At 30.0% G+C, this 14,953-nt stretch overlaps 1 protein-coding gene across 3 annotated transcripts; it reads left to right on the top strand.

Moving 5' to 3' along the window:
• Nucleotides 1-9,893: 9,893 nt before the first annotated feature.
• LOC130809636 (auxin response factor 18) lies at nt 9,894-14,226 on the top strand. Of its 3 annotated transcripts, none has more exons than XM_057675371.1 (15): nt 9,898-10,081; nt 10,338-10,412; nt 10,583-10,698; nt 10,853-10,948; nt 11,098-11,154; nt 11,276-11,428; nt 11,652-11,736; nt 11,901-11,991; nt 12,092-12,256; nt 12,344-12,457; nt 12,539-12,611; nt 12,697-12,847; nt 12,944-13,449; nt 13,568-13,755; nt 13,852-14,226. In XM_057675371.1, exons 2-15 carry the CDS (start codon nt 10,370-10,372, stop codon nt 13,991-13,993), a joined length of 1,980 nt encoding a protein of 659 aa, XP_057531354.1. In that variant the 5' UTR covers nt 9,898-10,081; nt 10,338-10,369; the 3' UTR covers nt 13,994-14,226. The 3 variants fall into 3 exon arrangements, with proteins under 3 accessions (XP_057531356.1, XP_057531354.1, XP_057531355.1); XM_057675372.1 differs by having other exon boundaries at nt 10,583-10,665; XM_057675373.1 differs by lacking the exon at nt 13,852-14,226 and having other exon boundaries at nt 9,894-10,412; nt 13,581-13,741.
• Nucleotides 14,227-14,953: the final 727 nt, after the last annotated feature.

Genomic DNA, 14,953 nt, shown 5'->3' on the forward strand with positions numbered 1-14,953 from the left:
CATTCCATGGTAATTTGAAATTTTTACAGTAATAAAAATTAAAAATTTCTTTTGTCAAATAAACAAATTTGCTAAATTACTACTCCCTCCGTTCTTTTTTGATCTTCTACATTATTATAACGGGTAGTTTCAAAAGTTCTTCCACTTTAGAATACTTTTTATTTTTAGAAAGTTTTTATCCCACTTTTTACCCCTTAAAACCCCCATTTTCTTTTAATGTACCCTTTTTCTTTTATTTATGATTATTTTCTCTCTCATACTTTCAATACAATCATTACTTCACATTACTATTTAATTAAAATAATACCCACTATAACTTCATACTTTCAATACAACTATTATTTCACACAACTATTTAATTAAAATAATACCCACTACAACCCAAAGATTCTATCTTCCTTAATATGTGTGAAAAACTCAGAGTGGAAGATCAAAAAAGAACGGAGGGAGTACTAGATAAACTTTATATTATTAAAATTTAAAATCATACAATTGAAATAAAAATCAGTTAAGAACAAGTCCGAGTAGTAATACTAGATAAATTCACAAACTACAAAGGGGAGTACACAAATTTGGTTACACCATGTATTAATGACCATACAAAATAAATATATAAATTTCATAAAATTTGATCTTTTCATATTTTTTAAAATAACTAAAAGTCCTACGTTAATTTTTTTATTACTTTGATTACTTTAAATTTTTTTTATTTTGCTTTAGTTTAACTTATTGGATAAAATACTATATAGTCTTTTGATATGATATCAGAAGTCAATGTCACAAAGAGTAATAAGTTTGAAAATCATCTACCCCTCTTTATTTTAAATGGAATATTTAGCACCATGTATGAAAATGGCATATGTTGCATCCGCACTTATAGTCTAAGGGTTTTTGAATGAGGGGACATGATTGAAAGAGTATATTACATATTTTGGAGTTTCAACCATCAATTTGAATTTTTTGTTGAGTTTGTCTCATGACATGACATAATTTAGATCAGTAAAATTTTTAATTCGACTATAACTTCTCCAAATATTACTCATTAGTTACAGGATAAGTAGCGGAAAAGAAAAAAATTAGGAGAAAATCGAATCCAAAACCTTATCAAAGAAAATTATATTTGCTTTAGTCAAGACAAGATCGAATTCGACAATAATTTGACTAAACAATATTAGTTTTTTTTTTTTTAAATGGACTAAACGTTATTAGTTGGTTGTAGGCTTGTGTAAGTATATTTCCTAGCACCCTTAAGAATACAAGTTGTGATAGCTAGCAAAAATTAAAGATCATACTTTTGTAAAAGATATACAAAAAATGTATTAATTATATTTATCTTGTATGTTTTGTGAAGCTCCAACCAATTATGATTCTTGCACTGTTTAATTATGCTTTTAAGAGTTTTTGTTCTTATGCTAAAAATTAGCCCTTGACTTATTCAACTTTCATTGTAGATGAACAATGAAATTCTCTAAAGACAACAAATATAATATAATACTTCTTTTGTTCTTTAAAGTTATTCTTCTAAGAAATGTTCATTAAAGTTAATAAAATAGAATTTTTGAGATAGTGAATGTATCATTTTATTGAATAATAAATTTAATGGATAAAAATTAATAGGGAAATAGAATTTTTGAGATAGTGAATGTATCATTTTATTGAATAATAAATTTAATGGATAAAAACTAATAGGGAAATAGAATTTTTGAGATAGTGAATGTATCATTTTATTGAATAATAAATTTAATGGATAAAAATTAATAGGGACATAAACATTAAAAAATATGAAAACAAAATTAGTGGAAAAGGTATGGAGACTATAATTATTAAAAAAATATTTATATAAAGGTGAAAAAAAATGTGGAAACTATAAAGAATATAAAAATATTTAAATAAAGTTAGTGAAAAATATATGGAGACTATTTGCATTAATAAAATATTAAAATAAAAATGAACATGGTAAATTATGTCTAGAATCTGTAATAAAATAGAAATTTTTTAGGAAAATAATAAATAAAACTTCATAAAATAGTAAATGAAAACAAGTTTAAGAAAGAGGGTATAAATATTCCTTGAGATAGATAGCGATAATCTCATAATCAGAATGTGGAATCTTTTGTTACTCCTGCAACCTCTCCACTAGGGGAAAATATTTATTTAGAGATAAATCACGAATCTAATCAAATTAAGGTAATAATAACATAATAATATTAATTGAAATATAAAATTAAAATTGAAACTTTTCAAATGGTTTAGTCGATTCAGTCAACCTATGACTACTTTAGTTGTTAATGAGTAATTATAAATGATTGCAAATTTATACGTCTTTTGTCTTCAAGACATTGACATTATATATTATACAAAGATTGAAATCATATTAATTTTCAAGATGATTGAAAAAAAAAAATTTGAAATGTGTGGATAAGAATACACAATTATTTACCGCAAGCACACAATAAATGTGTAGTTGCGGGTCAAATTAATAAGAATTTAATTTAAGTTTGCCTTGAATTTAAATAACTCCTAGTCCCAGTCTAAGATGATTTGGGCATGTGCAAAGAAAACCAATAGAGGCTCCTGTCAGAAGGATAGAAACCATTATAATGGAGGGTAAGAGGAGTCGAGAAAGACTTACGAAAACGTGGGTTGAGCAATTAAGGACGACTTCAGTGAACTGCACCTCTCCGAGAACTTGACTAGGGATAGGAATAGTTGGAAACGCCAGATTCACATTATAGACTAGTAAAAGCTTTTTTAGTTGTCTTTCTTGCCCGGATGCCTAGCTATTTACTTACTTGCCCCTTTGTACTTTGTTACCCATCGGGTCTATTATTTTATCCCAACCTTTGTTTTGGCTATTGTGGTTCTTCTGCATATAGTTTTTGATCTTCAAGTAACAGTGCTAATCACATTTCTTTCCATGCAGGGTTCTCACCTTCTGGGGGTAAAATTGAACACTTTTCTCTAATATTCCTTCTCACCTTCTGAATTGTCCGTCACATTTTCTCACGCAGACCCTGTTTTCGAGCGGGATATTGAATTGATGATGATGATTTAATTCAAGACAAACTGACCCAGTTTTGATTACTAATCTACATTTTGTAGACACTTTCACAACAATTTTAATCCATAATTGAATTGAGAACAATCCACCTATCCCATACAAACTTGAAAAAAAAAAATTCCTAAACATGCTTCTAGTTTGAATCATGATAGGAGATATAAATAAAATAAATAGCATAAACTGAATTTATCTAGAAATAGAGATGTAGAATAAATAAGAATGAATAAAGACTCAATTGAAATTAATCTAAGGAAAAAAATATCTAAAATAATCCAATGTTTTATGATTTATCTACAATAATCTCAATTTTTGATAAAACAAAAATAATCCCAACTATACAACAAGGTAAACTCTTACCTATACAACATGTCATTTTGCATTAAAAAAAGTAAATACAAAATAAAATTATAAATTTTGTTAACAAATTTGAAAAATTAAAAAAGAAATCAAGTAAGATATTTTTTAATTTGAAGTTTTAATTTTTAAAATTTTTGATTTTTTTGATTTTTCTTTTTTTTTGGTAGCAATTAACATGTAAAAACCGATCATCACTTGGGCAATAATATTCTTGGGTGAATGATCCTAAAATTAGGATTTATTTATGATTTATCAAAAGTTAGGATTTCCTTAATTTAATTAAAATACTTTAATAAATAATGAGAAGAAATGAAAAACTAAGCATAAAAATAAAAAAATTACAAAATTTCTAATATGTAAAAATTAGCTTTTTCTAAAGACTTTTCTATGTAAGGCTGACTTACAAAAAAAAAACTAGCTAACCTTGAAAAAAAATAAAAATAAATTTAATAAAAAACTAGCTAAAACATGGGTCAGACTTAGCGAATGCGTATAGGGGGAAGCAGTGGACTCTTCGTTTCTTCACTGACTAAAAACACTAACTTCCAAAAGCCAGGCGTCAGGCGTCGAGTCGTCGCATTGAGATCGGCAACTCGTCGCTTTTTTTTTTTTTTTTTTTTTCTAAAACTAGCAAGGACTCTCCGCTTTTTGATGAGCCAAAAGCAATGACTCATCGCTTTCTTCTTTCTCGTTTTTTTCTACATTATTCAACAAGGGCTTGTGGCTTTTGATAGGCGACTCATCACTTTTCTTTTGAGCTCCTTCATCGACTCTTTAGCATATAGAAGAGGTCTTAGACCATTTCTCAAACCTTCAACCTTTTATAGCTTTATATTTCCAAACCTTCATCAAAAATGATCTAAATTCCTCCTATTTCACCTCAAATCACAATAGAACACTAAAAATAATATTATTAGGTTACAAAACGAATTTAATACTATTCAAAAAGGAGTATAAATGATATGAATAAGGGCAATTTGTTGCACATATCACCACTATAAAAAAAATTCAAAAACCAACCAAAAAAACTATGAACACCCATATTTAATCGATAATTATTCAAAAACTTTAGCGAATATATAGTATTGGTGAGTAATAGCGACCATTTTTGATGTCTTAAGCTAAGGACTCTTGAAGTTGTGTCGTGATAGAGGCAACCATGGCATTGAAGTCTTCTAGTGACAAGATCATTATGAGATGTAGTATGTAATATGAGGCATCTAAGGTGTAGGGTTGCCTGGTTGGGTACCAAATTTTGTACAGGAATAGAATTTGTAGCCATAAAATTAGAGTGTTGCTAAACTTCGTCACCCTTTTTATTTTTTCGCCACCCCCTCCAAATGAAATTACGAATTTGCCCCTGATTTTTTAAAAATTACAATTTTGCCACTCATTTCAAATTTTTTATTTACAATAATAATAATAATAATGATAACAACAATAATAAAATTAAATAATAATAATTATTATTCAAAAAAAAAAAAAAAATTGAGTCGCCCAAAATTGGGCGACTTAACCATGGTCGAGTCGCCCAGATCTGGGCGACTTAACCATGGTCGAGTCGCCCAGATCTGGGCGACTCGACCATGGTTCAGTCGCCCAATTTTGGGCGACTCAATTTTTTTTTTTTTTTTTTTTTTTGGAAAATAATAATAATAATAAGAATAATATAATAGTAATAATAATAATTTATAAATTAATGTGGTCTATTAGCTAAGTTGGTTAGAGCGTTGTACTATTAACGTGAAGGTCACAAGTTCGAGACTTGCACAAGCCATTATTTAATAATTATTAATTTTTTATCATATTTATAATAAAAAATTAATAATTATTAAATAATGGCTTGTTCAGGTCTCGAACCTGTGACCTTCACATTATTAGTACAACACTCTAACCAACTGAGCTAATAGACCACATTAATCTATAAATTATTATTATTAGTATTAATAATATTATTATTATTATTATTATTATTTTCCAAAAAGAAAAAATAAATAAATAAATAAATAAATTGAGTCGCCCAGATCTGGGCGACTCGACCATGGTTCAGTCGCCTAATTTTGGGCGACTCAAAATTTTTTTTTTTTTTTTTGAATAATAATTATTATTATTTAATTTTATTATTGTTGTTTTTATTATTATTATTATTATTATTATTATTACTGTTATTATTATTATTAATTTTATTTATTATTATTATTTAATTTTATTATTGTTTTTATTATTATTATTATTATTATTATTATTATTATTATAAATAAAAAATTTGTAAGGAGTGGCATTTTTGTAATTTTTTAAACTACAGGGGCAAATACGTAATTTTAGGGGGGTGGCGAAAAAATGAAAAAGGGTGGCGAACTTTAAGGATCGGGTAAAATTACTTGTCCGGGTGTCTTCCGAAATACTTTTGTTGATAAAATCAGAAATAGAAGATAGGAAATTTGATGTAATTGATGTGACTTGTTAAAAAACCTTCAATTAATATTGTGTGAAGGTATCTTTTGTGTTCAAATGTAATGTATTAATTGATGTCAACAATTTATTTTGAACATTTTACCTTAATAAAATGTGCTTCTTAGGCTGATTTTTTCCATATAGATTTAGTTAAGGTATTTAGATTAGTGATTTTGAGGATTATTATTATTATTATTATTATTATTATTATTATTATTATTATTATTAATTCAACTCCAAAACCACTTTTTTTAAGTTTGACAAAAAATTCTAAGAACTTGAAGAGTTTTTGAAAGAGTACTTGAAAATAAAGCTTATTTATAAACCTTTTATGAGCAGGATTGGAATGGTATGGAACCCCATACCAGTATGGCATGGATTCAGAACCCCATACCAGATTAAAACTGTTTGGTTCAATCCTATAATAGATATTCAATCCATTCACACTGTTTGGTTCAATTATGGAATGAATTCTCTGTCCAGTTTATATATATATATATATATATATATATATATATATATATATATATATATATATATATATATATATATATATATATATATATATATATATATATATATATATATATATATATATATATATATACATTTATTAAACACACAAATACATACACACATATTATGTTTAAGTAAATTACAACCGAAATGTGTTTAAGTAAATACAAATTTGAAGAAGAAACATCCCCAAATCAAGCTACAACCGAAATGTCAACTTATATATATATATATATATATATATATATATATATATATATATATATATATATATATATATATATATATATTAAAAATATAGTTACGGTGTCTTAAATAAAGAGGTTCGAACCAAAATGAGTATTTTATTAAAATGTGTGAGTCTCTTAGTTGGGCTCGAGATAAAAATAAATAAATAAATAAACCTAATAATAATAATAATAATAACAAGTATAAAAAGCCCATGAAACCCTAAATACTAAGCCAGCTGTCATTCTCCCCCCTTCTCCTCCTTTCTCTTCTTCTTCCTTCCTCCCTCACTCCCGCATCCTTTCCCTTCCCGCACAGCAGCCCAGCCGCCCACAGAACACCACCAGCACCTCACCTCCGCCAGCAACCAGCCGCCAACAGCAACCAACAGCAGGGTTGCGATTTCTTTTCAACCCAAGCAGCCGCTGCCCAGCAGCCACGACCGCCCGCTTGCTCCTCCTCTTCAATCGCTGCAATAAAGCTCTCATTTGAGATTAGGGTTTGAGTATGGGATGGAATGGAGTTTGAAACTTGAGGGAGTAGGAGGGTATGGAATTCTAGAGGATTGGAATGGGATGAGAATCCAGAGGGTATGACATCCCAATGTAAAAATGCTTAACCAAACATTGGAATGGTTGTGATACCATTCCATACCATTAAAAATGAACCAACCAAACATACCCTTAACTCTTTCATACCATCAAATTTGATACATTGTACTAGGGTTGGATAGTAGTTTGTTAGTTTACACAATTTTGTAATGAATGATATTAAAATATAAAATAAATGTGTTGGTAAAAACTAACGAAAGTGATGATTGATGAACATTATTTTCAATGAAAAAAAAAAATAAATAAAAATATATACTTCTTTTGTTTTTATTATTATCCATTTTCTCCCAATAAAATTTTTATAAAGTTTTTTATCTTCACATTCTGGACATATTTTTAAACTAAAATAATCTTATATTTGTCTAATCCTACGTTTTACTAAAAAAACATTACATATTTACTTTTTTAACTCCTTAAATTTAAGTGATTATCGAATATAAATATACTCTTATAACCCCATTAAACCATATTTTTCTTTTGTACTAAATTCTTCTATTTTTTTTATGGTTTAAAGCAATAATAATTATTAGTTATTTCGATTAATATTTAATCTTTCCAGAAATCTTATCCTATGATGCAAAAGCCGTCATTTATACGCGCCATGCAAACAAACTCTTGATCTTCCATACTGCCTCCTTAAAGTATGGTCCCCCTTTATGCTTAGGTTTTAGTTTAGGTCCATTTCAGTTTTCAGATCATGTTTTCGCTTTAATTTTATTTTGCTTCTTTAATTAAACCATTGTCCTCTTATTTTAATCATATATTTTATTTAATTTTGCACACTTGTTAATCAATATATACAAAATATATAAAGTATAAATATTTTTAAGAAATTACACATGGTGACTATAAGTTTTTGGATTTTTCACAAATAATTTTTAAAATCCAAGTGGTGAACTGGCGACCTTGAGATTTCAATTGTTTCATGTGGTAGACAAAATGTTAAGCTTCTCGTTAAATTAAGTATTTATTTCAGTTGAATTTCGAAATATGTGGTTAATAAACACGACATTTGTTTTTTGAATGAAATATCATTACATTGGGTAAAATAGGGCAAATTTAACAAAAAAAACTCCCCTTTTGTCCACATGAAAAAAATGAAAGGTCAAGGTCACTTTGTGGATTAAAAAAAGTTTGTCTACCATGTAAAAAAACCAAACACTCAAGATTCCCATATGAAATTTTCCTATTTCTAATTATATTGGGTTAAAATTTATATAAAAAATTAATATTAATAAATTTATACAGAGATTTATCAAATAAGATTTCACTTTAGTAAATTTTTACTATTATTTAAAATTAAAATTCAAATTAAGAGTAAAAATGGTGAATAATGCCAAAAAAAAAGAATATTTGATTAGAAAGAAGGGTTTAACTTTGTTTGGGGGCTTGGGGAAAGAAGGGGGAAACTCATCATTCCTTTTAGTTTTTTACTTTTCTATTAATAGTGGGAATCAAACACTTACCTTAACACTAAATCTAAATATCTTTGACAATTGACACATTTCACTAAAAGAATATTACATTTCCTCTTTTTACTTGACTCCTTTGCTTTGTTTTTTTTTTTTTTCTCGTCTTGTATTATAAGGTCTTGTATTATACTGTCTTACCATAAGACAAACCGATATAATTAATTTATTTTTTTAATTGATGACTTTAAAATTCTAAGTGATTATTTTATTAGACTAAATATACACGAGTTAGCCCAATAGAAATAGTTTCACCATATCATCTCATTTTAGAATTTGTGCTGTCTTAATTAAATACTCCTTGCAATTCAGATCAATTCTCCCATTTAGTTTTTTGATGCTATTTACGGATCATTCTTCATATGTATTTTATTCTTAAGCTAGACGTCAAAATATCAAGTTTTTATAATTTTTAATTATATAGATTAGAGATACTTATAATTGAATTAATGCATTGAACAGTGTGCTAAAACTAAATGGGACAATATATGTGAATTGGAGGGAATATTAAATATTGCTCCTACCATTTGAAAATCACAAATTGTTGTGAAAGACGGTCTTCCCGAGAGACACATTAGATACATGGGCTAAATAGACTAATTAATATAAATTTAAAAGAAAATAAAAATGGGAGTTTTTTTGTTTTGAGGCCGTCTCTTTAAAAGACGATCTATCACAAGAGTAATTGTTTAAAAATTTATAAATATTACTCCTATGTTTTGAAAATTACTCCTTTCGTTTTCTAATATTCTTCCCGTTTAGAATATTCTATTTTAGAGGGAAAAATTTAATTAAGATTTTTAAGACATATATAAATAATAAAATATATCCATATGAGATCTCGTTAGATTGGTCTTAATACATACTTTTAATATATATTTTTTATAATTTTTTATGATTCATATTTAAAGATATTAAGACTCAAAATTTACTTTGACAATTATGCAATAAATAAATGGGAAGAAAATTTGAAAAAACCCGAGGAAGTAGTTTACAAAAGTAAGTTAAATTTACAAAGGTAAGTTCTAGACTTCTAGTCCTTTTTATCTACAAAGTAAAAATCCTCTTTGTTCAATATTGGGGTAAAGTTGTTGATAGTATTTTTGCCTCCACCCAACCCCACAAGGCCACACTTAACCATAGTTAAATACTAGTCCCTCTCAACTCTCTAAGTCTCATCTAACCCATCATGAGTAAGAGGAAATGACTCAATGAGTAGCAATAAAAAGGACCCAAGTGAAAGTGTTTTTGGGGATTTGGTAAGGACTAAGATGGCAAAAAATGGGGTTTAGACTTAACTACTAGTGTGATCAATAAAAAGAGAAACAAAAACATTGGCCTTTTAAGAAGAAAAAGCTTTGGAAACTACTAAGATTTGATTGAAGGTTGTTTTGTAACTGTAATAAAGGAATTATTAAGAGGGAAGACAAAAGGGTTTAATGGGGGCTTCTAAGATGTAACATCTTCTTTTTCTACAAAACCCACTAATTATGGAGTTTGTTAATTCCAATTTATTGTAATTACTCCACTTTAATTACCCTCCAATACCATTAATCTACCCTTTTAATCAAAACCCATTTCTTTTTTACTTCAAAGCTTGGATCTTTATAACAATTTTTGGGTTAATTTTGTTTTTGGTAGTCTAAAATTCTAAAAGACTGAAACTTTCTTCAATGGCACAGTTTCAGAGTACACCCAGTAATGAAAAGCTAACAGGTACGTATTTTTTTTACTTTTTTCTGCCATTTTCTGCAATTTGTAGCCATAATTCTGCTAAATCTTTGATACCCAGATGTTATTTTGATGTTTTTTTTATATAATTCTGGCTTTTTTAAGTTAATTAAATTTTATTTTCATTTTGAAAAATTGAAAAAATTGATGGATAGGTGGAGCAAGTGATGAACTGTATGCAGAGCTATGGAGGGCATGTGCAGGGCCTTTGGTGGATGTTCCACAATTAGGAGAAAAGGTTTTTTACTTTCCACAGGGTCACATGGAACAAGTACTCTTTTTTTTTAATCCCCATTATTTTTTCTGAACCTTTGTTTTAGTATAACTTTTACTTTTTTCTTGCATTAATTTTTGACATAATATTTTTTTAGTTTTTTGAAATTTTTTAATTAATTTTTTGGGAATTTTTTGTTGTATGATTATAGTTGCAAGCAACAACAAATCAAGAATTGAATCAACAAATTCCACCCTTCAATTTGCCTTCAAAAATATTTTGTCAAGTTGTGAACATTCAACTAAAGGTAATTTTTCCTTTATTTTTTGCCCTATTTGGAGTTGAAAATTTTAGTTGTAGACAAATTTGTTTGTTGGTATGAGACAATAGACATTTGATATTGGTGGTTGGTCTTTTATAGTCATTGTTTTTTCTTTGTTTAATTTGGTTTTTTAGGCTGAGGCAGAAACAGATGAAGTATATGCACAAATAATATTAGTTCCTGAAAAAGATGTAAGATTGTTGTTTAAGGGTTGTTTTTATTTGAATTGTGTAATATGGTGCAATAAATAATTTAATTTTTATGATAATTAAGTTATTTGTTGAAGATGGGTTGTTTGTATTTGAAATGTAGCAAAATAACTTTAAAAGCTGTGATTCATGTTTACCTGAGCCTCAAAGACCAAAGGTTCATTCATTCTGTAAGATTTTAACTGCTTCCGATACGAGCACTCATGGTGGATTCTCGGTCCTTCGAAAGCACGCCAACGAGTGTTTGCCGCCTTTGGTAATTTATACATCAACGCTTTGTATTTTTCAGGTTTAACTCGTGTCACATGATTCGTAAATTTCCTTGGAAATTGAAAAAGTGAATTATTGTCAGTTTTTGGCTATTCTTGGGCAGATTTGAGCGAATCACGAATTTAAAAAGCGAATTTGCTAGCGAATCATGTTACACTGGGTTTAACTATGAGTTTTCCTAATTTTGCTTTAAATTCGGTTTTATCAAGGATATGAACCAGCCAACTCCGACCCAAGAACTTGTTGCCTCGGACCTTCATGGGTATGAGTGGCATTTCAAACATATATTTAGAGGTACTAACTAGAAATATTATATTTAGTGTATGCCCGAATACTCGATAGTATGTTTTGTATCGACTATTTAGACTATGTAGTACGATACTCAATTACATAAAACTCGAAGCTTGTTTTTTGAGGACTAGTTTAGTGATTTGTGTCTTTTCTACGTAATTTCACAGGTCAGCCTCGTAGACATTTGCTTACAACGGGGTGGAGTACATTTGTTACTTCTAAACGTTTAGTTGCCGGAGATGCATTTGTTTTCCTAAGGTATTGGGGGAGGGGTTCGATTTTGCTTAAATTACTAGTGGGACTGAGGTGTATTTCTTTGTGACAGCTAAATGCTCGTCACTTACTGTATATCATGTAGAGGTGATAACGGAGACTTGAAAGTCGGTGTAAGGCGGCTTGTTCGTCAACAAAGCCCTATGCCTCCGTCTGTCATTTCGAGCCAGAGTATGCATCTCGGGGTTCTTGCAACTGCACACCATGCTGTCAAAACGCATACTGTGTTCACTGTTTACTATAAGCCGAGGTTGGATGATCTATCTTTAGGTGAAAATTTTGATTGTGTTGAAGTCTTGTAAATTTTTAGCTCTAATTTTCATCGTGCGTTCCGTAGGTCAAGCCAGTTCATTGTCGGAGTTAAGAAGTTCCTCGAGGCTATGGATCATAGATTCTCGATTGGCATGCGTTTCAACATGAGATTTGAGGGAGACGACACACCCGACAGAAGGTATACTTTGTTCGTTGTTTCGTAGATTATCGTTGACCTTACTTTGATCTCACGACATCTACAAATATATATCTTGCTTAGGTTTACTGGTACCATTGTCGGGATTGAAGATGTCTCACCTCAGTGGTCGGGTTCTAAATGGCGCTCACTAAAGGTTGAATATAAAATGACTGACGATTAGATATTGAGCCACAAAATTTTCCTTTTTTTGAAGCTTGTTCTGTTAATATCGTCTTTAGGTTCAATGGGATGAAGCTGTTTCATTTCAAAGGCCCGACAAGGTTTCTCCATGGGAGATAGAACCCTTTGTTGCTTCGATTCCTATCAATCGTACTCTGCCACCTATGGCAAAAACCAAGAGATCACGACCTAGTGATATCTCGATTCCCGGTGAGAATGCCGAATTATGTTGATTAAATACAATGTATTTAATAGTACTTTTAGTGAAGTGATTTTGTTGTATGATTTAATTCGTTTGAACTGTAGAAACCGTTGGTGGGTCTGGTGCATCGAATTTTTGGTTCGGATCATCCCGTACTCCTGATTTTAACAGTATCGGGAACAAGCAAGACGGGATTTGGACTGCTCACGGAAGAAATCAAATGAGGTTCTTTACCGACAACAAAGATGATAACAAAGCCTCTCCTGTTCAGTCATGTTTAACACCTTCTGGCTATTCGTGTGTTACGATTTCAAGGCTTGATGCCGATCACAAAGAGCTAGTGAATGATAGTGGAAAATCAACTGGTAGTTGTCGGTTGTTTGGAATTGAGCTGAGAAACAGCGCATACGTAGCTCCGACCCTGGAGAAGGTAAGTGACTGCCCTGAAAACTTGTCGACTGTGGAAAAAAAACAGGAAATAGAAACAGGAAAGACCAATGAGATTCAGAATTCTGTAGTCGTGGAACCGAGTCAAGTCATCATTGATTTGGCTCAAAAGGAAGCACAAACTAAGCAATACTCTCAACCTTCCGCTAGGAGTCGCACTAAGGTATAAATTGTATTCATTCGCCTTTTTCGTTTAAATATAAAGACGTCATTTAATAGAGAACAGGAGGTTGTAGAATGCTCCTGACCATATGTCATGTTTGCTTGTAATAATTGGGAAGGTACACATGCAAGGTGTTGCGGTTGGTCGTGCTGTAGATTTGACAATATTGGAGGGATATGGTGAACTAATTGATGAGCTAGAAAGAATGTTCGATATTAAGGGGGAACTTCAAACCCGAGATAAGTGGGCTGTTGTTTTCACTGATGATGAAGGTGATATGATGCTCGTAGGCGATGATCCTTGGCAGTAAGTTATTTCCAAAAATTTTCTTTCGGATTTTGGTGATTTAGGATTCATAAGTCGACGAATTTTAATTGTTCTTTTCATATATTTTTTATTTAGGGAGTTTTGTACTATGGTTAGAAAAATCTTCATCTACACTAGCGAAGAAGTGAAGAAAATGAGTAGCAAAAATAGGGTTTCTTCACCGGTAACCGATGACGAAACTGTTCTAAGCCTAGGATCCGAGCAGAAGTCTGACTGATCGATGGCATATGGTTAGGTAATAATGTCTTCATTTTGAAGAGGCTAGGTCTTGGATTGTGATGGAAACCCGTAAACAGGGTTTTTGATTAGTCGGTGCTAAAATTGTCTATAACTTGTCGATTTCTCCCTTTTGGTGTGCGATTTGGTTTGCTAGCTTGTAATATAAATTTGGTTGAATACTTGATTGTGGTTTGGACTTTGAACAATTTGATGAGTTTAGAACTTCGATTCGAACGGTGTTTCATCTAACTTTTACCTAAATCAACATCTATCGAAATCGTAATTATTTTGTGGTAAACATTCTTAAAGTAAGTATTCATCATTATCAACCCAATATTCTGCTCGAAGATAGGGTTTGGGTGAGGGAAGGTGATCTAATGTAAGTACTATGATTATACTCTTTTGGTAGAATTATTACACATGATGTTTTCCATGCTAAGTGTTGTGATGTATTTTTAAGAGTATATTCAATGTAAGGTGTGCTTTGAGTGCTTGGAAATTTTAGTGTCAATTGACATGGAATGCTTATAGCCAATAATGTTGGAAAAGTTTTGTCTTATATATGGGGTTAAGAAGGTCTTTTTCCTTGGAAATTGGCTAAGTTATTATTATAGGAGAAAAGAAAAATGTGTACTCTTAGATTTGGGAAATAGCTTAGAATTGGGAAATCCAAGTTGATCGTGACATTCAAGATACTAAAGTTTAGTATTCTTTGTAGGTAATCATAGAAAGTTTGGGAAAGAAGAAATTTTCATGAATCATGGATTCAATTGTTCTAGAGTTTTCTTTTTGACTAAGCCCAAGAATTTTCTATATGTATAGATTTTAAAAATAGATTACGTACTTTTATAACGGATTTTAACTTTGACCAAACTAATGTGAACCCAAGACTTAATTTAAGATCTGATTCGACTCAATAATCCGAATCAACAACTCTACTCATGCTGGTTAAAGTGAA

This window comes from Amaranthus tricolor, chromosome 4 (assembly GCF_026212465.1).
Source record: "Amaranthus tricolor cultivar Red isolate AtriRed21 chromosome 4, ASM2621246v1, whole genome shotgun sequence".
NCBI classification, from domain to species: domain Eukaryota; kingdom Viridiplantae; phylum Streptophyta; class Magnoliopsida; order Caryophyllales; family Amaranthaceae; genus Amaranthus; species Amaranthus tricolor.